The 23,667-nt window shown below is 43.3% G+C and overlaps 1 protein-coding gene across 1 annotated transcript; it reads right to left on the reverse strand.

Annotated features, from left to right (window-relative positions):
* Nucleotides 1-1,497: 1,497 nt before the first annotated feature.
* Nucleotides 1,498-22,024, reverse strand: tm9sf2 (transmembrane 9 superfamily member 2). The gene is made up of 17 exons (XM_083650560.1): nucleotides 21,831-22,024; nucleotides 18,143-18,210; nucleotides 17,466-17,559; nucleotides 17,034-17,161; nucleotides 14,006-14,135; nucleotides 13,278-13,402; nucleotides 12,947-13,058; nucleotides 12,672-12,751; nucleotides 12,089-12,197; nucleotides 11,341-11,473; nucleotides 10,629-10,748; nucleotides 7,467-7,524; nucleotides 7,210-7,369; nucleotides 6,763-6,914; nucleotides 5,487-5,598; nucleotides 4,453-4,624; nucleotides 1,498-3,795 (listed from the first exon to the last, which is right to left on the reverse strand). The coding sequence occupies exons 1-17, from the start codon at nucleotides 21,945-21,947 to the stop codon at nucleotides 3,728-3,730; spliced, it is 1,938 nt and encodes a 645-aa protein (XP_083506686.1). The 5' UTR covers nucleotides 21,948-22,024; the 3' UTR covers nucleotides 1,498-3,727.
* Between the last annotated feature and the right edge of the window lie 1,643 nt (nucleotides 22,025-23,667).

The following is a 23,667-nucleotide window of genomic DNA, read 5'->3' on the forward strand; positions in this document are numbered from 1 at the left end:
TAACTAATATAGTAGTTCATTAATGATTCATTAACAATGTAATTAAACTAACTAGAAAACTGTAACGTAGGTTTTGTGTTATTGATTTTGACTCATTATGTTCATTTAAGTATATCCATAAATAGTGTATGCAATGCATGGTCTGTGGTATGAGCATGCATTTACTTAAATTACATCATAAGAACCCTATTTGTTAAGCCCCTATTGGGTTATGGTCTTGCTTAGGTGTTCAGGATGGCCAAAAGGTCGTGGCCTCCACACGCACGCACGCACGCACACGCATGCACACACACACACACACACACACACACACACACACACACACACTCAGATTGTTGGCGTCATAAGACTTATCAGTGATGAGCTACATGTGGCTCCTTTATGCGTAGTTGTGTCTCTTTTAAGTCCTACTTTAAATAAAATAAATAAACAAACAAATAAATAAACAAACAAATACATAAATGAAACGATAAAGGGACTTTTTTTTGGATTGTGGCTCTTGCAAATATGTTTATTAGATGTATTTATTTATTGGTCAATGTGGCTCCTGAGTAGGGCAAGGCTGCGTACCACGGACTTAGATTATGCTACACAAGCTGTCTTGTGAAGTCAATTTCCGGTCATTTTTGCCGTTTTTGAAATTCTAAATATCAGACCCTAATTGACTTCAGTTGTTTTGGAGAATGCTGCTACTGGCAAGCTCTGTGTGTGTGTTTCATGGACGAACACACTTCAGCTGACCAGAGTTTCAACTATCATGGTGAGTGGATAATGACAGAATTTTCCATTTTGCATTTAAAATAAACGACGTGTCAGAGATGAGGTGATTATCAAATCTAAGAATGCTAAGTCGGCCTTCCTACAGCCCAGTCTCAATCCATCCATCCACACACACACACACACACACACACACACACCGCGCCAATTCAGTAGAGCAGAAGGAGAATTGTGTCAATAGTAATAAATCCTTGTGGTCCCCGTGGAGCAGAGCATCATGGGAGCTTCAGCCCTGACCCCCACCTTCACTCCGTCAGACATGAAGAAGCGCCGAGCCTCGTATTGCTTCAAATGAAAATGCTTATTTTCCTGCACAAGTCTTACACCAAAAGTGTCTGTGCATATATACAGAATGCATCAGACCATCACTCACGAGTCACGACTATGAAAGCAACAATCCAACATTTTTGTGTCATTTTCATATAAATAAACATCCATTTAACTATTCTCCATCCATTCTTAAATAAAGTGATGCAGCCTAAAGTACATCCAGCTTTTCCATTTACTGTTCTAAACAGCCAGTGTGAGCTATTTCTTTTCCTGGGAAAAAATACTCTGCTGCACAGGAAGTGATGTGTGTTACGCTTCTGGGTTGTTTGGAATCAGTAGAAGAAGAACTGTGTAAAGAGAGTGACTTTGTGTAGTGTCCAAAATCAAAGGGGCTTCCACTAGAACAAGCTGGGACAAAATGAACACAAAACACCTCTTTGTTCTGTTGGAAAATTGCTTTATTTTCCCCCTTATCATTTTCACCTTAAATTCTATTACTTCAACAAACTCAGCGAAAGGGGAGGGGAAAAACAGTCTCAGGATCACTCGAGCTCAGATAACTTATGATAGACAGGTATATACATACACACAGGATACCAACATCCCACAAACTGAAAGGGCGAATAAATGATATGAATGATGAGATGAATGGTAATTGATAAAAACTCAACCACCTCTTTTAGATGTTTCTAACAAGTCTTTTCCTGGATTCATATAGGAACATAGAGTAATACTGCAGTGCTGATCTGGTTTTATGTCGTCTTGAATCCATTTTCCTTTCCTTCTCATGCCTTTCACGTATGAAACCATGTACAAGCAAAGTACTCCAAGATCATTTAGGACTAACAGAAAGAGGGCAGCTACCAGACCAAATCATTTTCTAAAGCATCAGGATGAGGTACCAGAATCCAGGCACAAGAAATCACATGGAAAAAATAAACATGAAAATCTCAGATAAATAACAGAAACCAAGCTGGTTAATAACGCGCCAACAAGCAAAAAAAATAAAAAATAAAAAAGATAAAACCACAAATCAAAAAGTCGCATAGAATAAACACATCAACATTAGAAGAGTGTCTCCATGGTAACAGGTGCAAGTCCGTTCATTCACATCGTTTACATTTTTTTTTACGCCCCAGTTCCACAAAACTTTGTAATATTAGAAAAAAGTTTGATATTTACAAATCAAGGTTTCCAACACTGTCGAGTTTTAAAGTCAAGGTAAAGCTGCAATGTGTGGGCTGCTGCGCGGAGCCACTTCACAAACCTGATTCAGTTCTAGAGCTCAAGATGCCAAACTGCTACATCTGAAAACTATATTTATTTGAGTTCTGAGAATAAAGTCCCAATTTAGAGTTTAAAGTCAGAATTAAAGTCAAAAGTCGGAGAAAAAATAAGTCAGAATTGGGACTTAGATCTCAGAATTCTGAAAATTAAATCAGAATTCTGTCTTTAAACTCAGAAGTCAAGTAAATGATTCACATGTGCCCCTAATCCTCTTCCGTACAAACCAAAGAAATACCAGCTGAAAAATCAGTCAGTCCGTCAGTTAGCTGGCCTGAAAACATCTCCTATCTCAATTGCCAAATACAAGATGACAGCAGCGCTTCAACACAGAGAACAGAGAGGATTTAATGTAGACTCTCACAAAAAATATTTCCGCTATTCACAGCAAAGTGATGCAATGCATTTGTTTCTGGTCGCTACTGTGTATTAAAGGGGCAATAACTAATAACTAATAACAATAAACACCAATGGCCAACCATTACTGCTGAAATTTCTGGTATTAAAAATTCACTCCGTTTTGAAATAAAATTTTCCCATCCAGTGGAAACATTATTGTCCCCCCCCCCCCTACATTGCACCATACCTCAAGAAGAAAGGATGGGAGGGGGAGCTACTATCCATCAATGTTGTTGCAATTCCTACTAGTCGTCACTAGAGCTCAATGGAGGTTACAGATGTCCCCTTTAAATACACAGCACTCCTTTGTTGCTGTGTTTGACAACAGAACTGGGCCAGGTGACAATGGGATCAGGACTCAGCTACTTTTCCTGAAATGGGTTCACCTTGCCTGGCGTGATGGAGACCATCAGACCTTCTCAAGCTGGAGGAAAGCTAAAGCTGCTCCAGCAATCTGCCGGCATACAAACAAATTGCATAAAAACCTCTTATCATTTAAAACAGTGACAAGGCCTGCACACTTTTTCTTCTTCTTCTTCTTCTTTTGAAACAAATGAGAACACTTTTGAACACAAATGGTCTGGAAAAAGGAGCCGTTAACAAGAAGATCCTCGCTTTATTCCTCTGACATCTCTCGAGCAACGCATGGGCAAACTGCAAAGCAAATGCTATGGAGGCTCTGGCGGCATACGGTGGTGCTGGGGGCGAGGGGCTGGCCTGATTTGACTCCGCCTCTCTTGATTTGTGTCATTCTGACTATATGCAGATTTCAGGCACGCAAACGGAAGAGAACAGAAACATCGTAGTGTTTGTTGTCAGAGAGGACGAGGGAGGCAGACTTCAGTCTGGCTGAGCAAACGGCGGGGAGGCGATGAGCAAAGTTTGTCTTTGGGTTGCAATATTTCAGTTCATATTGACGGTGTTGTATGCTGCTGAGGTGGTGGTGGTGGTGGTGGTGGGTCTGTAGTGTGTCTGCAGTAGTTCACCTTGTTCCTCGTCAGTCCACCTTGACGACACTGTAGATCTTGGTAACAAACCAGAAACAGGCAAAGAAGCCGATCGTACCTGAGAACAGAGTGAATCCATAGTTAATTAAGGGCCCATTCGTTCGGTTTCATCTTGCCTGTAGCACAAAGTGACTATATATCTGCTCAGGGTTGATGATCTATTCATAGTATTCCCATGTCACAGGCATTTCCTACCAATATGGCGCTTTACAATACACACAGCTCATTGGCTGTTTTTTGTCATTTGATTGTAATGACGTGTTCATTGATTACAATCACCTGTTATTGTCCTACCAAGATGGCCGTGTGATGATGTAACAGAATACTATGAATATACCAGCGGTTCTCAACTGGTCTAGCATTACAATCCACATTTTGCCTTAGTCTTTAAGTCGCGACCCAAATTTCAGATATTTTTTAGACCTATATGCTGGTGCGCTTATACAAATAAATGTTGCTTACTTAAAGGAAAATTCCAACCTCAGATCTTGTCCTCCCAAAATTGATATATTGGGCAGATTATATTATTAAATTCACATATCAGTCAGGGAAATGTTGGCCTGAAAATCGTTTAAAGCCACCGAACATCGGCACAAAATATCAGCGTTTGACAGCCTCACAAAAATATCTGCATAGGCTTTCAAAACCCCTTCAGCTTTTTTGACCTCCAAACACAAGGCTTCTAACTCTCTCCCTTCCTTCCTCATATACCTACCGGTGAATAGGAAAAAGATGAGAGCCATGATCGTGGTGTATCCAAAGTAGAGTATGGTGCTGGCCAGTCCAGTTATCTGCAGCTTGGAGAAGAAGTAATGGATGGCATAGATCAGGAAATACACAGCAGTGAAGCCGCTGGTCAGGAAGGAGCGCCACTGCCAATGGTAGTCCTGCAGAGAGCACAAGCAGCACAGTATCTGGGAGTTTAGAAATGTCTAAACTGCGCAGCAAATCCACGGTTGACATGCCTCTATGATCAACTTTTTCACGATTTCCAATCCAGAAAAGATATGTCCCTCGCTCGCTTTCTCTTTCTGTGTGTGAGGAGGGGGGCGGGGCAGACACACACTGCAGGCAAGCAGCACACAGACGCACACACAGCGAGACACAGTGTGAGAGAGAGAGAGAGAGAGAGAGAGAGAGAGAGAGACACACACAGCGAGTCACAGTGAGAGAGAGAGACAGAGAGAGAGATGGCAGAGACGCCAAAGAGAACGAAACGTTAAAGGGACAGCTCACCCTAAAATCCAAAATACATATTTTCCCTCTCACCTGTAGTGCTATTTATCCATCTATATCGTTTTGGGATAGTTGCCTGAGTTTTGGAGATATCGGCCACAGAGATGTCTGGCTTCTCTTGAATACAATGCAACTGGATGTCACTCGGCTTGTAGTGCTCGAAGCACCAACAAAATACATTTGGAAAAACTCAACAGCATTGTCTCTTTCCAGAAATCATGACCTGGTTACTCAAGATAATACACAGACTTTGTTGTGAGCAAGTTTCATGTAGGAACTATTTTCTTTTGCAGTCTCATGTAGGAACTAGCTAGCAGCTAGCGGGTGTAGCTCGGTCAAAAGAAAATAGTTCCTCCATGAAACTGCTCATAACGAGGTCTGTGGAACAAGTTATTGTTTGGAATTTCTGTATATGAATATATATATATATATATATATATATACAGTATATATAATCTGTTTGATGATGCTGATATTATTTTCTACGATGCTAAGAGGTGTTGTGCGGTTTACCTCGGCACAGAGGTGGAAGTAGCAGAGGAGGATGGTCGCCTCAGAGCAGGTGATGACCAGGATGATGAAGACGAGGAAGAGGAAGCCAAACATGTAGTACATCTGATGGGACCTGGCCAAAAGAAAGAGGCGTGGCTGAGTCTTTGTGACGATCAGGATCTTACACAGTCCATTAGAAGGAACTGCCATTATACCCCAACGTCAATGGAAAAAAGACTAACTTGCTTGGCAAAAATCTTGTCGATAAATAGCCCGAGTTGTTCAAAGAGCAACAGAAATAAAGGTAAAGTCCCACTGATTGTCACACACCTGAGTGTGTGAAATTTGTTCTCCGCATTTGACCCATCCCCTGGGGGAGCGGTGAGCAGTGATCTAACCCCCCAATTCCAACCCTTTGATGCTGAGTGCCAAGCAGGGAGGCAATGGGTCCCATTTTTATAGTCTTTGGTATGACTCGGCCGGGGATCGAACTCACAACCTCCCAGTCTCAGGGCGGACACTCAGACCACAAGGCCACTGAGCAAATAGCGGATGTGATAGATACAATTATGACATTCCCTCAAATAAGTCGTCAAACGAGTGTTATTTATTGTGACAAGCAACTTTTTTTTCCCAGCGTCGGGAGTTTTAACGAGGAAATGCACCAGCTGCAACAACCAGTCACGTTCTAGACTGGACCTTGCACCCATAATTATCTTACAGCGGGGCATTCAAAAATAAGGTGGATAGGAACTCATTAGCAACTCATTCTCCACACCTGCTTATACTCCTTCCTTGTGGTTCCTCAGGGTTCAATCTTAGGCCCCCTCTTGTTTTCTCTGTACATGCTTCAACCAGGTAAAATGATTCAGAAATACAACATATCCTTTCATTATTCCAGACCTCCCAACATTGGAAAATATGTTTGAGTAGCACAATATTGCAACTTGCATTGTGACTCGCGGCAAAACACAAGTACAGTCCGACTGAATAAAAAGGTGTTACGGTATGAAGAAAAGCTATAGAGTGAGCTATGCTTTTACCTCCAGTATAAAGACATGTTATACTTGTGGAGACTAATATTAGCTGACCTCTGACCTGTAATTTTGAAAGATTGCATTCAAAAGGTCTCAGCGTATAACCTAAGGATGAAGTATGAATGACTTTTGCCTGTGAGACACGTTCACCCAAGTGAATGAATATTTTTTTTCGGTAAACGAATTGTATAACAGCAAAACTAAGCCCTGCAAAAGCTCTTGTTCCCGTAAAGACCCATAATGCATTCCTTCATTCTCACCAGATAGAGTTGAGTATGAAGAACAGCTGAATGAATATGCAGCCAAAAGGCAGTATTCCTCCCATAATGATGCCAGGGAGGGGCTTTGTGTAGAACGACTGCTCCGGGATCTGACGAGGAATCTGATTAGTCCGCACTGGGTGCTCAATGCCCTGAAACAACCAATCACAGAGGAGAGGGTGAGGGATTCAAATAAACAAATGGATAACACGGAAACAGTTTGTTAGGGATGCGACAATATGCGATATGGGGATCCCGATTCGATATAACCACGATAAGATGTGATAAATTGAACTTCAATTACAACAGAGAATGCGCAGAATTATGTTTCTGAGCCACTTTTTTCTTACAATGACATGTTCTTGCTAGATAGATAAAAATATCATTATGTATGTATGTGTACTTGTGTAGTGATGTGTCCCTCCCTGTATGCATGTGTTTACTCACGGTCTTCTTGAAGCCAAAGTAAGCACCTATGAAGGTGAGGGGCACCGAGATGCAGAACCAGAGAGCCAATATGGCTACCAGGGTACCAAAGGGCATGGCTGCCGAAGAGCCTTCACCCCACAGGATTAGGTTCATCACAAAGAAATCTGCGAACACCACCCTGCACAGACAGACACGGAGATAGAGAGAGAGAGAAGGTTGAGCGAGCGGATGATTGAGAGCGGTAGAGAGAGGTTGAGTGCGAGTGCCTCTCTCACCCGGGGCAGAGGAAGGCGGTCAGCAGAACGTTGGTTTTCCACTTCTCTCCGCCGAAAGCTGAGATTCAAAGAGAAAGGAGGAAAGAGTTTGTCAGAAAAGACGTCAAACTAAACCACAAAGCATTTCTTCCCCATTTACATGTGAAAATGTAGCAATCTAACCGAGCTGCATTTCTATGGTGACAGATCTCATCAGGTGGGAGGGGACACATTTGCTTCACTGATGATTTCATTGGTTCAACGTCCCCCCCCCCCCCCCCCCCCCCAGATCATGTTGCATTTAAAGTCTAGGGGGCACCAGTGAGCTCAAGTGCAGCTAATATGAGCAACATGTTTGGACAATATGAGCAATTCTGACAATAACCAAGATAAACACTCACTTTATTGCATTTGCCTAATATTGTACCTGATAAAGGCAACTTTTCCCATAAAGATAATTATTATATGTATCATTTGTATACTTTGTATAACATGTTTTTTCTACATTGTCCATTGTCCTCAGAATGGACAGAACTCAAAGCAATGCAACAGAACTGCCAGTAACTGCCTCAAATAACTGGTTAAAACTGTACTACGTCATTATGTCGTGTTCTAAAGAGCAGCGAGGAAACCGTTTGATGTGACTAAATGTCTTTGTGCGTGGTAGGGTGGAGGAGAAGGTCGCTGTCGGCGAGTCTGGTTGGTGAGACAGTTTTGGAATTCACCGTTACGTTTCAATCCGTCTCTTCCTGTGGACAAGATCTCCACCGGTGACGGGTGACCACACCGACAGCAGGATTTAATTTAATGAGTAAACAGGGTGATTCTATGCCATGGCATCTTGATTAGCGTGGCATGAGACACTCGCTCCATCAACTGATCAGCTGATATAGACTAATTATAGAGCAGCTGCAACATGTTCCCTAGTGCAGCTTTAAATGTCTCTTTGTGCTTACGTGGGTAAAGCAGCAGGGCGGAGCCAACTCCTTTAGACACTGCTGCGAGTAAAGCAGCAGGGTGGAGCCAACTCATTTAGACACTGCTGTGGGTAAAGCAGCAAGGCGGAGCCAACTCATTTAGACACTGCTGTGGGTAAAGCAGCAGGGCGGAGCCAACTCTTTTAGACACTGCTGCGAGTAAAGCAGCAGGGCGGAGCCAATTCTTTTAGACACTGAGGCGAGTAAAGCAGCAAGGTGGAGCCAACTCATTTAGACACTGCTGTGGGTAAAGCAGCAAGGCGGAGCCAACTCATTTAGACACTGCTGTGGGTAAAGCAGCAGGGCGGAGCCAACTCCTTTAGACACTGCTGCGAGTAAAGCAGCAGGGCGGAGCCAACTCCTTTAGACACTGCTGTGAGTAAAGCAGCAGGGCGGAGCCAACTCCTTTAGACACTGCTGCGGGTAAAGCAGCAGGGCGGAGCCAACTCCTTTAGACACTGCTGCGAGTAAAGCAGCAGGGCGGAGCCAACTCCTTTAGACACTGCTGCAGGTAAAGCAGCAAGGCGGAGCCAACTCTTTTAGACACTGCTGCGAGTAAAGCAGCAGGGCGGAGCCAACTCCTTTAGACACTGCTGCGAGTAAAGCAGTAGGGCGGAGCCAACTCCTTTAGACACTGCTGCGGGTAAAGCAGCAAGGCGGAGCCAACTCTTTTAGACACTGCTGTGGGTAAAGCAGCAAGGCGGAGCCAACTCCTTTAGACACTGCTGCGGGTAAAGCAGCAGGGCGGAGCCAACTCCTTTAGACACTGCTGCGAGTAAAGCAGTAGGGCGGAGCCAACTCTTTTAGACACTGCTGCGAGTAAAGCAGCAAGGCGGAGCCAACTCTTTTAGACACTGCTGTGGGTAAAGCAGCAAGGCGGAGCCAACTCTTTTAGACACTGAGGCGAGTAAAGCAGCAGGGCGGAGCCAACTCTTTTAGACACTGAGGCGAGTAAAGCAGCAAGGCGGAGCCAACTCTTTTAGACACTGAGGCGAGTAAAGCAGCAAGGCGGAGCCAACTCTTTTAGACACTGCTGTGAGTAAAGCAGCAAGGCGGAGCCAACTCTTTTAGACACTGCTGTGAGTAAAGCAGCAGGGCGGAGCCAACTCTTTTAGACACTGCTGTGAGTAAAGCAGCAGGGCGGAGCCAACTCTTTTAGACACTGCTGTGGGTAAAGCAGCAGGGCGGAGCCAACTCCTTTAGACACTGCTGCGAGTAAAGCAGCAGGGCGGAGCCAACTCTTTTAGACACTGCTGCGAGTAAAGCAGCAAGGCGGAGCCAACTCTTTTAGACACTGCTGCGAGTAAAGCAGCAAGGCGGAGCCAACTCTTTTAGACACTGCTGCGCAAAGAAGTTCCTTTGGGTAAAAGCAACTGACTGCTACTCGTCCCACTGTGAAGTCCTGGAAATACAACAGGACAGATGGGCCTGGCAGGTGTGTGTTGGGTAAGCCTGACCTGTGTGTCAGTGTCAACTCAAGGGACCGTTGCATAGTGGCTGTGTGTGTGTGTGTGTCATGCCAGTCTAACTCCACGTTGACACTGATTGGAGCTAACGAACCCAGTGGTCTGGTCACTGACCCGGTAGGTTACCAGATCATGACCTCTCGTCTCCTTTATCTTCACCACGCTTCTCTTTCATTTTCCTCCTCATTCTCTGCTTTTTTTTTCAAACTCACTCTGGATTTTCTTTTAGTTTCAAACTCATCACTGTTGACTTGTTTGGTGTCGTCCTTTATGATTTCTAAACTTTGCCGATCGGACCCTGTAGCAAACTGATAATGCTGTTAGATAATGTAATAGCTTGTCAAAATGCAATAAAATATTCCTCCTTAATGCATCTAAAATGCAATTCAACAATGTAATAAATCGCCAGAGTGATATTGCAAGAATTAAAAAAGGTTACATGCCTTACAATTATTTGCCAGTTAATGTAATAAAAGTATTGTATTATTAGTGGAGGGAAAATATCCATGTAAAAGCAGGAAATATGTTAGTATTTTGTTTCCTGATAATGCAATAAAGAAGGCGGTGGCAAATGCAAAATTCTAAACTTTTTGTCAGTCAAAAGAAAAGGTTATTAAATCATCACATCAAGTTATTACATTATCAATTGTCAGCAGAATCCGTTTATCCCCCATTCCTTTCTTTCTGTCTTTCTTGCTAAGTGTAGTCATTGTATGTGTATTGTTCTCTTTCTCATTCACATTTGTAGAAGCGTGCGGCGATGAATCCGGCAGGAGTTCCCAGCAAAACCCAGAGAACCACAGCACAGGTCATGAGCGCCCCGCGGTTCGCCGGGGAGAGGAACCCGAGACAGGCAAAGACTGGACAGAGAGAGAGAGTAAAGAGACAGAAGGCAGATGATTTCATATTACATGTTGTACATAATAAATCAGATTATTTGCTGTAGCACAACAAAAACAACCTTGTTGAATATTCAGCTCTGATTGGCCAGTGAAGGCTTACAGGTCTATTCTGAGGTATTATCTCTGAATTACAAACTACTTTTACGATATGATTGTGTCAGGAAGTCTGCTCCATCTTGTTGATTTCTAATTAAATTAACTAGTGCCACCTTGTGGCAAAAAGATGTTACTCCTTGGTTGCTGCAGACTGCTGGATTAGGTTTTTGGTGGAAAGCTTGTATTTGTAAGTTACTTTCAAGTCATTTTAAACCAGTATTTCATAAGAGCGTTGCACTTGCAATAACATAATTATATACAGTGAACAGGGGTTTTGACCTTGTTTTGCTTATTTTCAAAGACAGTAACAGAGTATTAACACATTAGTGGACAGAGAGAGAAGCACAACAAGACAGGGACATTAACATGTGATGAGGTAACAAGTCTATCAAACACTGCTTCTACTCTGTGGCTATTCCCTTCTTTTACCAGACAGACATTCAGAAAGACGTACAGAGGGTGACGAAGGTCATGATGAAGATCTGAGTTCCTGAGCCGAGGAAAACCGACAGCAGCATTCCCTTCCTGGGAGGTCGAAACACGTCTCCGTGGACCAACTTCCACCCAAACTCCTCTTGGGCATCCTCCTGGAAAACACCGGAGTTAACAGATGGGTGGAGGTAAATGACAGGTTCAACACACCTCCATCTACCAGCCTCATCCCAGAAAGCTAAGCAGATATTGTCAGAAATGTTGCTAGTTGTTCTGGTCACCAAGTTGGTCTTGATTCCAGACACAATCATTAGTTTTGTGACAAGGAGTCACAAATACAAAAGCTCTCCATCCATGTTTAGAAAACATAAGGAAATAAAAGGACACGAAAAGCATTGAAATGTAAAGGACTACAGATGCCTTCAAAATATCAGTGGGAGGAGAAGGAGATGCAACAAGGTGATACAGAATATTCTATGATTATATTCCATATAGGCCTACTAACACCATACCATATTCCATGCCAGTCTCTGCTCTGCACGCATGTTAACTCTCCATCTTTTGTTGAGCGGTTTGACACGTCTCAGATTACGGTTCACAAATACCATTACACATGCGTGTGTTTGGAGCAAATCGTGGGAATTTTTAATACTTGGAAAATTGTCATTTATGGCATGAAAATGGTCAATAGCTTAAATGCAATAATATCACTATCCCTGCTCCTGAACAGAGCAAATGACATATTGATAGCCAGCCAGTCAGGTTCTTACCACAGAGTCCATCTGATTGTATCTGGCTATGTCTTTATGCAGAGTCCTCAGCATGATCATGGCCACCATACCAGACAGGAACAACACGATCACCAATGAGTTCATTATACTGGGAACATAGGAGAGACAACATACAGTACTTAGCAGTGTGTTTGTGTGCGTGTGTGTGTGTGTATGAGAGAGAGTGTGTGTGTGTGTGTGTGTGTGTGTGTGTGTGTGTGTGTGTGTGAGAGAGTATTTGTGTGTGTGTGTGTGTGTGTGTGTGTGTGAGAGAGAGTGTATGTGTGTGAGTAAGAGAGAGAGAGAGAGAGAGAGAGAGAGAGAGTGTGTGTGTGTGTGTGTGTGTGTGGGTGAGAGTATGTGTGTGTGTGTGTGTGTGTGTGTGTGTGTGTGTGTGTGAGAGAGAGAGTATTTGTGTGTGTGTGTGTGTGTGTGTGTGTGTGTGTGTGAGAGAGTGTATGTGTGTGAGTAAGAGAGAGAGAGAGAGAGAGAGAGAGAGAGAGAGAGAGAGAGAGAGAGTGTGTGTGTGTGTGTGTGTGTGTGTGTGTGTGTGGGTGGGTGCGTGCGTATGCGTGCGTCTCACCTGAACCACTGGATGTTGGTGTGAGGCATGGACTCTAGGATGTAATCCCACCGAGACGCCCAGCGAATATTCTTATCCTCCTGTAAACACACACAAACACACAAACACACACACACACACACAAACACAAATGCCAAGATACACATTTGCATGAAAGTTGTCTTATTCAATTCAAACACTTTCATTAGCGTTCAGAGCCACACAAAACACAGAGGAGGAAAAGACAAACGGGGCAAACGCACTGAGATAGCCACACCCACACAAAGTGCACGTACCACGAAGCTGACAGAGTAGGTGTATGATATCTTGAACTCTCCGTTGTGTTTGTTGTTGAGGGACATGGGACCCCCGGAACAATCTGGAGCATCTACATTGGTGTGTTTATAGCTGGACAGAGAGGAGGGGATGAGACGGAGCAGAGGGAGAGAACACTTTGTTCACAACAAAGTAAAACGAGAAGAAAAATGATGGACATGGAGGTGTGTGGGGCTAACTGGATGAAACATGGTCAATATGCACTTGTCCTCTCAGTCAGAGGATTGTCAGGGAGGACTTGGCACCTTTTGGCAGGATAGCTCAGTACTAGCTAGCAATTTCATTGGTTACCTCTTGGGTTCCATCTTGGCAGCAACCAATCGTGCTCCGAGTTGTTCGTTCTCAACGATGTGGTAGTGGATGGTGATGTCCACATGGTTGAAGATGTAGAACGTGTCCTTGTCATTAAAGTCAGACTGAAAAATAACACAATATTTTCTGTTCAAGACTGACAGTGTAACAATAGTATACTGTAGCTGTTAAGCCTAACCCAAAATCAAAAGTCAAATGAAATCGTGAATTTTGAGACACCCCTAGAAACTACGGTGTCCGTTATTGGAAATGGAACGCTCCACATTTAGGGTGCTAAGATGTCTGATCTAGAGGAAGAGCAACTTTCTAGTTTTTTGTGTGTCTTGGGTGACTTCACCTTTCTAGAGAGCAATCTTCCTGGTCCCTATACTTGTATATATCCCTATAAACAAATACTGCAGACTGGCCTGATTGTAAAGATATCAGGAATTCTTTAGTGAGGGAGCCAATCAGACCAAGTCCCAGTTGTGATGCGTGATGCGGAGTTAGTCTCAAACTGCCTGTAAAATGTCATAAATGCCAGCAGTGATGATGTAACAAAGGAATCCGATCATTGCAATTGATTACCATTCACCTGCTGCAATTTTAAATATTGAGCTGATAACTTCCTCATTGTGTGTGTGTGTGTGTGTGTGTGTGTGTGTGTGTGTGTGTGTGTGTGTGTGTGTGTGTGTGTGTGTGTGTGTGTGTGCGTGTGTTCCACTCACATTAACCACACAAGCGTCTTTGGGTCGTCCCTGCTCTGTAACGTAACAGCCAATAGGGAAGCCAGGATTGCAGAACTTCTGTCCTTCTTCAACATCATAGCACCAGGTGACGGGCATGTTGTCCACAATCCTACACAAACACACGCACAAAAAAACACACACAAAAAAAATCCTTAATTGATGGTAATTTGCTTCTGTTGTAGATAAACCTGTTACCATATTGCCAGCTATGGACTGGATTTTATATGTTCTATATGATTTTAGATGTTCTTTCTATTGTACTCATTGAGTACTACTGAAGATGATGCTAAAACAATGACAGATTATAAATCATCAATAATTTTTTCTCATTTGCTAGTGTCTATCAACATGTTCAGCAGTGTTCACAATGAAGGCAGGCACGATATGTTATGCACGAAGCCAGTATTTTTGTGTGAAAATGGAAGCAAGGATGTTTTTAGTGAATTAAATAATTTTCAAATGACAAATTGTCTAACATGGGTCTTCAGTTCGACAAACTCAAAACACTCAGAGAAAGAGTTACGAATGGGAGTTGTTTTGAGGAGGGCCATGATGACAGGTGGGGACTGCCATCTAGTGGTTAAACATGTGTATGTGTTTTTGACTGTTACAAAGTATGTGCGTGGAATTCTGTGTGTGAGACTACGGTGTGTTCTAGATTTGAAATTATTCCTCAAGTTAACTCAATTCAAAAAAATAAATAAATCCTGATTTGAATTTTCCTGCTTTGACTTTTGTAGCCATTTTCAACTCCGGGTTTCCAATAGTTGCATCGCAGCAGCACCGACTGAGTGTGGTCATACTGACATACAAGGTATGTCTGGTTCTATAAAGTCTAGCTTTAGTTTGGTTTATTTGTAGTGTAAGATTGCACATCTTGAAACAGGCGATTAGACAAATGCCAGATATCTTCTTGTTGAGAGCAGAAAGACGGGCAAAACTTTCTGTCTTACATGTAGCACCTCAATCTTAGTAGCCAGGCTTTAGCCCTTATACTCATTCTTTCTTATTGTGCAATGAATGAGCTTACTTTCATCTGGTATCATAATGTGATTAGCATCTGAATATGTTATCTGGATACTCAACAATCTGACCTGGTATTACTCTGTGTTGTTCTTCTTTCCACACTGTGGTAGGATCTCACTTTTGGTAAACTAGTGTGTGTTTGAATGGTGACGAGTGGCAACCAGGATTTACTTTTCCTTCGAGGAGGTTCAGTGACGACAGCACTTCTGCCTGTGGGTGGTGCTGTTTCTACCTGTGGGTGGTGCTGTTTCTGCCTGTGGGTGGTGCTGTTTCTGCCTGTGGGTGGTGCTGTTTCTACCTGTGGGTGGTGCTGTTTCTACCTGTGGGTGGTGCTGTTTCTGCCTGTGGGTGGTGCTGTTTCTGCCTGTGGGTGGTGCTGTTTCTGCCTGTGGGTGGTGCTGTTTCTGCCTGTGGGTGGTGCTGTTTCTGCCTGTGGGTGGTGCTGTTTCTGCCTGTGGGTGGTGCTGTTTCTGCCTGTGGGTGGTGCTGTTTCTGCCTGTGGGTGGTGCTGTTTCTGCCTGTGGGTGGTGCTGTTTCTGCCTGTGGGTGGTGCTGTTTCTGCCTGTGGGTGGTGCTGTTTCTGCCTGTGGGTGGTGCTGTTTCTGCCTGTGGGTGGTGCTGTTTCTGCCTGTGGGTGGTGCTGTTTCTGCCTGTGGGTGGTGCTGTTTCTGCCTGTGGGTGGTGCTGTTTCTACCTGTGGGTGGTGCTGTTTCTGCCTGTGGGTGGTGCTGTTTCTACCTGTGGGTGGTGCTGTTTCTGCCTGTGGGTGGTGCTGTTTCTTTCTGCCTGTGGGTGGTGCTGTTTCTACCTGCGGTGATGATGTTTCCACCAGCGGTGATTTATTTTCAATTGAACATTTGTAATGTTTACTCAGTCAATTGTTACAACATTCAATAGAATTGTAGTGCTAATGCAGCCATTCATTTGTGTGACTTTCTATCTATGAATGTGTGTGTGTGTGTGTGTGTGTGTGTGTGTATAGGCTCTTTCACACCGGCCTTGAAAGCCGAAAAATGCACGGAAAATAGGATTCGCGCATCCGATGTGAAAGTCGATTGTTTTACGCCTTTTGTCCCGCGACGGTAGGTAGTAACAGCGCCGGGTTACCTGGCAACCCGCCTCCATTTGAAAGCGTCGTCGCAGCGAGCCGGAAAAGGCAGCTCATTCATAAATAATTACAGGGGAAATCACCTCATGTATCAAGAAAGTGCACGAGTGAAAGTAAAAAAAGTAGCCTATACAATCATGACTGCAGGGACGCCAGGAGGAATGCTCCGTGCGGTTAGGCTTTATGCTCAAACGATGTTGACATTAGGTAAAATTAACGGATATAATAATAAGCTTCAGAGGGCTATAGCTGTCTGTGGCGAGTTGGTCTGATGATATTCCCCCTCGAAATCAGCTCTGTGCATTCCCTTACAAAAACTACTAACGTTAAGTAGTCATGTGCATTTATAGCCTATACTATTCCCCCGACGAACGTTATGCAGACTGCAGCTGTTTGATATGCGGGCGGTCGTGTATCGTTTCAATTTTAGTAGGACACCATATCGATCTGCCCGCCCACCATGCGAGTGCGGCGGCGGAGCCCGTTTTGGCGAGTCCGCCCACCATACGAGTGCACCTATCCTCCCAGCTCAGCGGACTAGGAGAAGGAGGGAAGTATTGTTGTTGAATGAATTCGTTCATCATACAGTAGCCAGGCTACACTAACCTATGAAAATATACATTTGGGCTAGGAGGAGCAGGAAATCCCTCCGCTCGCCTTTCAATCCGGGAGCAGGGGATTTCACCTGAAAGTACACAGCAGCACGGTAATGTGGCCGTGCTGCTTGGCTCTGTGTGAAAGCAATTTCTGTGGCGAGGCTGCCAGGCTTTACGGGCTTCCCGAACTACAATTTTGCGTGATCTGTGTGTGAAAGAGCCTTGTGTGTGTGTGTGTGTGTGTGTGTGCGTGCGTGCGTGCGTGCGTGTTACATACCAGTGATGCTGGTAGTTGAGCAGCATGCCTTTCTTGAGAAAGTCCAGTTTGACTTTGTCTGGTGGGTTGTTGGTGTTGTAGGCCCTGGTGCACACCGGCTTACACACCTCTGCTTTATTGAACTCAAACTAAGACACAGTACAGACGGTTAGCATGCTAGCATGTGTGCGCTTTGTCACTGGCACAGTTGATGGCTTTGTTGTCGTCGTTTTTTGCCATCTTTGATATCAACAAGCCCATAGTCTCAACACCAGACTCATGGCAGTTATTGCACTGATGATAGTACACTACGTTAATGCACACTGCAGATCTCCCTCGGGACATTTATATAAACGGGAGGATCCCCCCCCCACCCCCACCCGCTGAGCCATTGATCACACGTCTATGACGACACACCGCCTAAATGTATAGTGTGTTGTAGATGTGTATTACCTTGTAGGGCGAGGGTTCGATCCTCTCTCCAAACAGGACCTGACCCAGATTCTCTGACGGCCGTTTCTCCGTTGTGTCTGAGCAAAAGTCAAACCTGGATGGACAGATATGGGATATTATTCTCTTAGATGAAGAATACCATATTCAATTGCTTGACAGGATCAATATTCATGATTTGATGTTTGTACGTTTTTATCATTACATGGTGATCATTTATGACTGGATTGTGGGAGGGAGAGAGGGGATGACATGCAGCAAAGGACCTCGGGTCGGATTCGAACCCGCGTCGGCCGCGCGAAGGACCGAGACTCCGTGGTACGCGTGCTACCAGGTGAGCCACCACGACACACAGGAAGCCACAAAACTTTAAGTCCGATATTTTGTTGTTGTTCTCCTTGAAGTGAAACTTTTGGATTTCATCATCAAGTTTTGATTCATGACTGTGTGGAGAAGCTTTTCCGCCAGTGACCATACTGAGAGCAGAATTTAATTTGGGCCAACAGGTTGAATCTAAGGCATCTCAATTACCGGGGGTGGAATGCTCGGCCCGGGGGTGGGGAATAGAGTAGAATGACCATAATATTTATGCCTTTGACAAGAGGACATGAAATGAAATAATACATCAAAAAGCATAGAAGAACAAACACATACTGTAGTAAAGACATATTGTGACTTACGCAGTGTATTCATATGGCAGGACTGACTCCACTGAATCCAGCCGGTTCACAAACAGTTCGATGCCAGACTAGAAGACAAAAGAGGGAGAGACAAGTGTTAGGAAGACAGAGCAGCAGAATGGATGTGCTTGAGTCCAGTTGCCACTAAACTCTTAAAGGTCCCATTCCGTGCAAAAGCTGTTTTTACTTGTAAATGCATATATACTGCTGTCAGCCCTCCCTGTAATGAGTGGTCACAAGCTCAGAACTGCCACAGTTGGATTTGTCCCTATACAGCTCTCTCAAGCAGTCTCCTCCAAGCCACACCCCCAAACGCTTTGTTTGCCCAGACGGGGGATCGGGACGTCACGAGCTTCCTCACGCATACTGCGCGGGTCTCTCTCACACAAGCTACCTGCACCATTTTGTCTATAGCCACAAAATTAACACTTCTAGCTGGAGCGACGCCAACTGTACGTGATCCAGCAACTGCAGAGGTGCATTCGGTAAGTCTAGGCATTTTGAGATGTCCTCTTTAGCGTAGTAACCGTTAAGTTAACGATAACTCGCAACCTAGCGTGCTGGTCCACAGACGCTAATCTGATTGGCCGCTGGGAGCCTGGGGCGGGCTCTCCCTCAGCGGCCAATGGGAACTGTTAGTTCTGAATATATTATAGAAACAGACTATTCTTGGGAAGCAACGAGATGAGGAAGTGAGAACTCCGTCACAACAAACGGGCTTGCTATATTTTCGACAAATTAATCCAGAATCATGTTTTATGGACCAGAGACACACGTTTTTAAGAGGTTACAGCTGCACGAATTGGGACCTTTAAATTTAGCATCAGTCAGGAGTCATGATATTGACCTCCTTCATCCAGCGTTCACAGTCTCTATTCTGTCATATTTTGTTTAAAAAAAATCTACTGTGGCTGGTAAATAGTTGAATGTGTCACGCAACCAGTCACTAGGGCCATTTGAAGAAGAAACCCCAAGTTTCCACCTGACAAGTGTCATGAAGTTTTAATTTAATTCTTAACTGTGTACAGTTCAATCTTTCTTGAGTGAAATACGAAGCTCAAGGTGTCTCAAGGAGTGGTGCCGCACTGCCATCTCAAATTTCTTATCTGATAGACTAGCTTCAAAGCTGACAACTGCTGCACCGCTTGTCGCAAACCACAAAATCAAAAGGCGGAACTCTGGATATTGTTTTAACTGTGCCAGAAACAATAACAAATAATAAGAAGTCAAATTTGGCATTTGACGTAACAAAGGCATTAAGACGACATTTCACAGGTCGACTTAGCAAGGTCGAGTGAATGAGGGTGAGGGGAGCAACAAACCAAACGGAAAACAAACATAACAGATGAGAGAGGAGAATAGAATAAAAGAGAATAAAACAAAAGAAACAATTAAAATAGTATAAAAAATAATCACACCCAGGTGTTGAAGTAAGCGGTGCAGGTTTGCAGGTCCGACCCTTCTCCTCCACCCCCTTCTCCCCTCTCTCTGACACTGTGTGTGCTTCAAGCCGCTCTCTCCATAGTGGGCCAATTGGGTCTCCCCAATGAGGAAGTGAATTCTCCATTCATTCCACACATTTCTTAAAGTGTGTGCATGTGTGCTACTGTGCGACACCGGCTTTTTGAACTGCTATCAACCTTGAGACGAGACGCATGCTCTCCGTCTCTCGACGGCTGTGTCTCTGTCTGTGCCGACCATGGGGGCGAGGGAGTGGCGTAGGCTGCAAGGCTACAGATCTTGAGCACCTACCCACATCAGCATATCTGTGGGCTGTGTTTCAATGCTGTGTGTATAAATGACAAGTATAATGGCTTAGATTAGAAGAAGAAAAAGTAAATAAATAAATGAGTGAGTGAAAATGAAAGAGGAAGAGGTAGAGCGGTGAAGAAGAAAATACGGAAAAGAAAGAACAGATGTTCCTGTACAGGCCCATGGGATGTGCGTTGAGTTGCAGTAGCTGCGGGCGGCCACACTGATCCATTGGAAAATGGACAGAATTGACAGAGTGATGGTAGAAATACAGTCCCCAGCTGCCTAGCCTCACTCATAACAGAGCTACTTCATAGAAACAGGTTAAATTCACTTATTCTAGCCTAGGTTTGACTCTGAAGAAGACGCTGTGTGCGTTGAAACGTCAGTCTTTGCACCTTAATAATCTACTTGTCGTCAGAAAGCCAAATATACTCTTTGTGTGTGTGTGTGTGTGTGTGTGTGTGTGTGTGTGTGTGTGTGTGTGTGTGTGTGCACTAGGGCTGTTGAAACGAATTTTGATATTCGAATATTATTCGAATTTAATAATTATGAACGAAATTCGATTATTATTATTTTTTAAAAACGAATATTTTTTTATTTAAAAAAAAAAAAAAAAAAAAAATTTTTTTTTAGAACACTAGAACAGTGACAAGTTCTGACAACATACTTGAAGAAAAGAGTGTTAACTGAAGTTGACTGTTGAAGCTGCTATACTGATGTAAACCTACCTGTAGCTCTTAAAATGTATGTTCATTCATTGTTAACTGAAGTTGACTGTTGAAGCTGCTATACTGAATGTAAACCTATAGCTCTTAAGTGCAATACGTGACTGATTTTTTTGTTGTTCATGGCTCATTGTTGTTTTGGCAAAGTTTACTTATTTGTTTATTGATAAGGAGCTCAAACAAAGGCTGTGTCTTTTTTTATTATCAATTATTTTATTTTAGCATTTCAGACAGCACCAATACATCACTGATGAATATTAACTAAGCTCTGGTTATCTGACCTATTTTCTAATGCAATGAATGTATGTACATTGTACAAGGAACATGTTTTCTTAAATAAACATCATTGCTGGACTATTTGTGATAAGCCTAATATTATTTTGAATATTCATCCACCATTCACTTTTCCATCTACATTTGGTAAAATGCTTAGAAAAAGTTTTACTTGGTCAAACCCAAAGATTCAGCTATATTTAGAATCAGAACACAACATAAGAGAAGACAACAATTCACTCAGACAAAAAAAAAAAAAAAAAAAAATTTTTTTTAAATTCAATTAAAAATTAATTAAAATATTCGAATATAATTCGAATATTAAAATGTATAAAGCACTGAAATTCGAATTTGATTATAGAGGGAGATTGACAGCCCTAGTGTGCACACACTGTGTATTTATCTTCCTTATACAGTACTGCTTTTCTTTACTGTATGCTGCAACAGATCATGCAGTTTACCCTTTACCCGTAGGGGGCAATGCAGTGTAATCTAGCCATCTAGCTAGCCTAGCCTGTTCTAGTTGTTCGGGTGGGAGGCTAACTGTTAACGTTATGATACCCATATTGTCCCATGTGAACAGGATTTCCATACAGTAACGTTAACTGGTCAGGCAGCATGTAGTCTGTTATATTGTGTATCCGGACTCGGTCCAGTAAAACAACTGGAAGGGCCTTTTGTTTTCAGAAGAGAAACAGCTGCTGGCATAGTTAGCTAACGCTAGCTAGCTAGCTAGCGCTGTCATTGCCTTCCATTATCTACTGTGACGCTTTGCTTGCTAGGCTAGCTGGTTATGGTTGTTTTTAGGAAGTCACGTTAATCAATGTCAGTGCTTCTCGTCACCTTGCTTACTGGATATATTATATATTAGCTATATAGCGTTAACTGTTGAGTTATGGCATCTGCTAGTTACTCAGTTAACGTTACATGTTTACCTTGCAGTCTGGCACTTGGTCTTTTCCAGGCTCACAGAAGCTGACGGGCGCCAGACCCGGGAGGTAGAAGCCCGCCGCTCCGGCCAGCAGCGCCGCTCCCAGCAGACACAGCAACATATTCACACCGATTCTTCTCCACTGGTTTACCCAAATATCTAACTACTCGTCTCTTCACTGCATCTGACACCCGCAGGCTGGGCTGCCAGCATACCGTCCTGCAGCAGACAGGCAGACACGTCACCTGCCGGAAGTCGTGCTTCATGAAGAGGGGCATTATGGGATGCTGGAGGAAAGCTATGGAATGTTGTAGCATAATTATAACTGGTGGCAACCCTATTTATTTATGTCGATGGTGGCAACCAGCAAAACACCTTTAGATCATCAATGCCTTTCAGTATACTTGTCATGTGATATATAGAAAAAGAGGGGTCAACTCTGACCTCCATTCTCATTGATTATCATGAGGTAAACATCCAACAGTACTGACAAATCTTTTCTTGGAAGAGCTTGCCTGTTTTCCTCCCCTTGAAAAACACCATCCTCAAATATCTTACATCAGTTGTTGTACCATGTATCATTACTGTATGGGTAATGAATTGACCTCGTAGATTCACATCAGCCAAAAGAAAAATTGTGAACTTGTATTCCTGTAAATAAAAAGCTGGGTAAACTGGGTTTACCCTCCACTGACTGAATATTTGGCTGCATCACTCAATCCCTTTTTAAAGAATGATCTGACACCAAAACACATTCATACAAATTCCTCAAAAAATAAATACAAACCAACATGTTACTGGTTAATGATCAGCCAACTTCTTAATGTAAATAATGATGGAGCCAAATGTATCTGTAATAAAACCCAACGCGCCATAAAGTACATGCAATGGCTTCAAAGTTTGAAGCAAAAGCACTTATGTCTCCACAATCAAATACTGACACGACTATGATTGTACAGTGGTTTTATCCATTAACAAAAGACAAACAACCTGTTTCTTTCTGTACCTGGCTCTTGAACAATAAGCTGTTAAAAAGTGTTTGTATGACCACTTAGTACAGGTGTAAACACCCCCAAGACACATTGAGGATGGATTGCGATCTGAGCGGCCAAACCACTTCCGGAGGTGGTCAGGGACGCATTGTGACCACATTGAACATAAGTGTAAATGCAATGAGTCATCTCAAACCACATACAGCAAGTTTTTTTTCCTGCCGCTCTACTCTATGGAGCTTGCCTGAACAGATCGCAATCTGATCTCAATGTAGACACAGGAAACACATTAATTCCAGGGGTAAATGCAATTAGCCTAGGTAAACCCAGCCCCCACGTGACCTGCTCTCTCAGTTCCCAGTCAGCAGGGTGAGCCTGAGAGCAGGTCACTGGGGGCTGGGTTTACCCAGGCTAAAATGCAATCAGGTTAATGTGGGAAAGCACTATCCGATTGCAATCTGATCACAGAAAACATGTTAGTGCCAGGTGTAAATGGCCTCTTTGGCATCCATCAAAACTTTTAGTTTGAGGTCACATCTCCTAGTGTTCATGTTAACAATTACATCAGTGGTTCACCTGGAACGAAATTGCCATTTGCCTCGTCAGAGGGCTGTTGGAAGCTTTTACAGTAAACCAGGCCTGAAGCCAGTATTGTCTCACGTATGAGTTGTAATAAAATTCAGATATATAATTTGATTCAATTCGGAAATGGAAATGTATTCATGCATCTTGGGGTCCTTGTCAGGATTGTCAGACTATAGAGTATATTATATTTGCTTCTGTAGGGAAGCACTGCAGGCTACAGTAGTAATAGAGAACACAAAGTGTTCCACAAAAAGTACAGCTTTA

Source organism: Poromitra crassiceps, assembly GCF_964638095.1.
Source record: "Poromitra crassiceps genome assembly, chromosome: 14".
NCBI lineage: Eukaryota > Metazoa > Chordata > Actinopteri > Beryciformes > Melamphaidae > Poromitra > Poromitra crassiceps.

Excerpts from the sequence above, each read along its gene's own strand:
- tm9sf2 (XM_083650560.1), bottom strand. The coding sequence starts at position 21,947 with ATGTTGCTGTGTCTGCTGGGAGCGGCGCTGCTGGCCGGAGCGGCGGGC. Across the intron at positions 12,752-12,946 it reads CCTACTCTGTCAGCTTCGTG|GAGGATAAGAATATTCGCTG; the intron begins GTACGTGCACTT and ends GTGTGTTTACAG. Across the intron at positions 12,198-12,671 it reads ACCAACATCCAGTGGTTCAG|TATAATGAACTCATTGGTGA; the intron begins GTGAGACGCACG and ends CTATGTTCCCAG.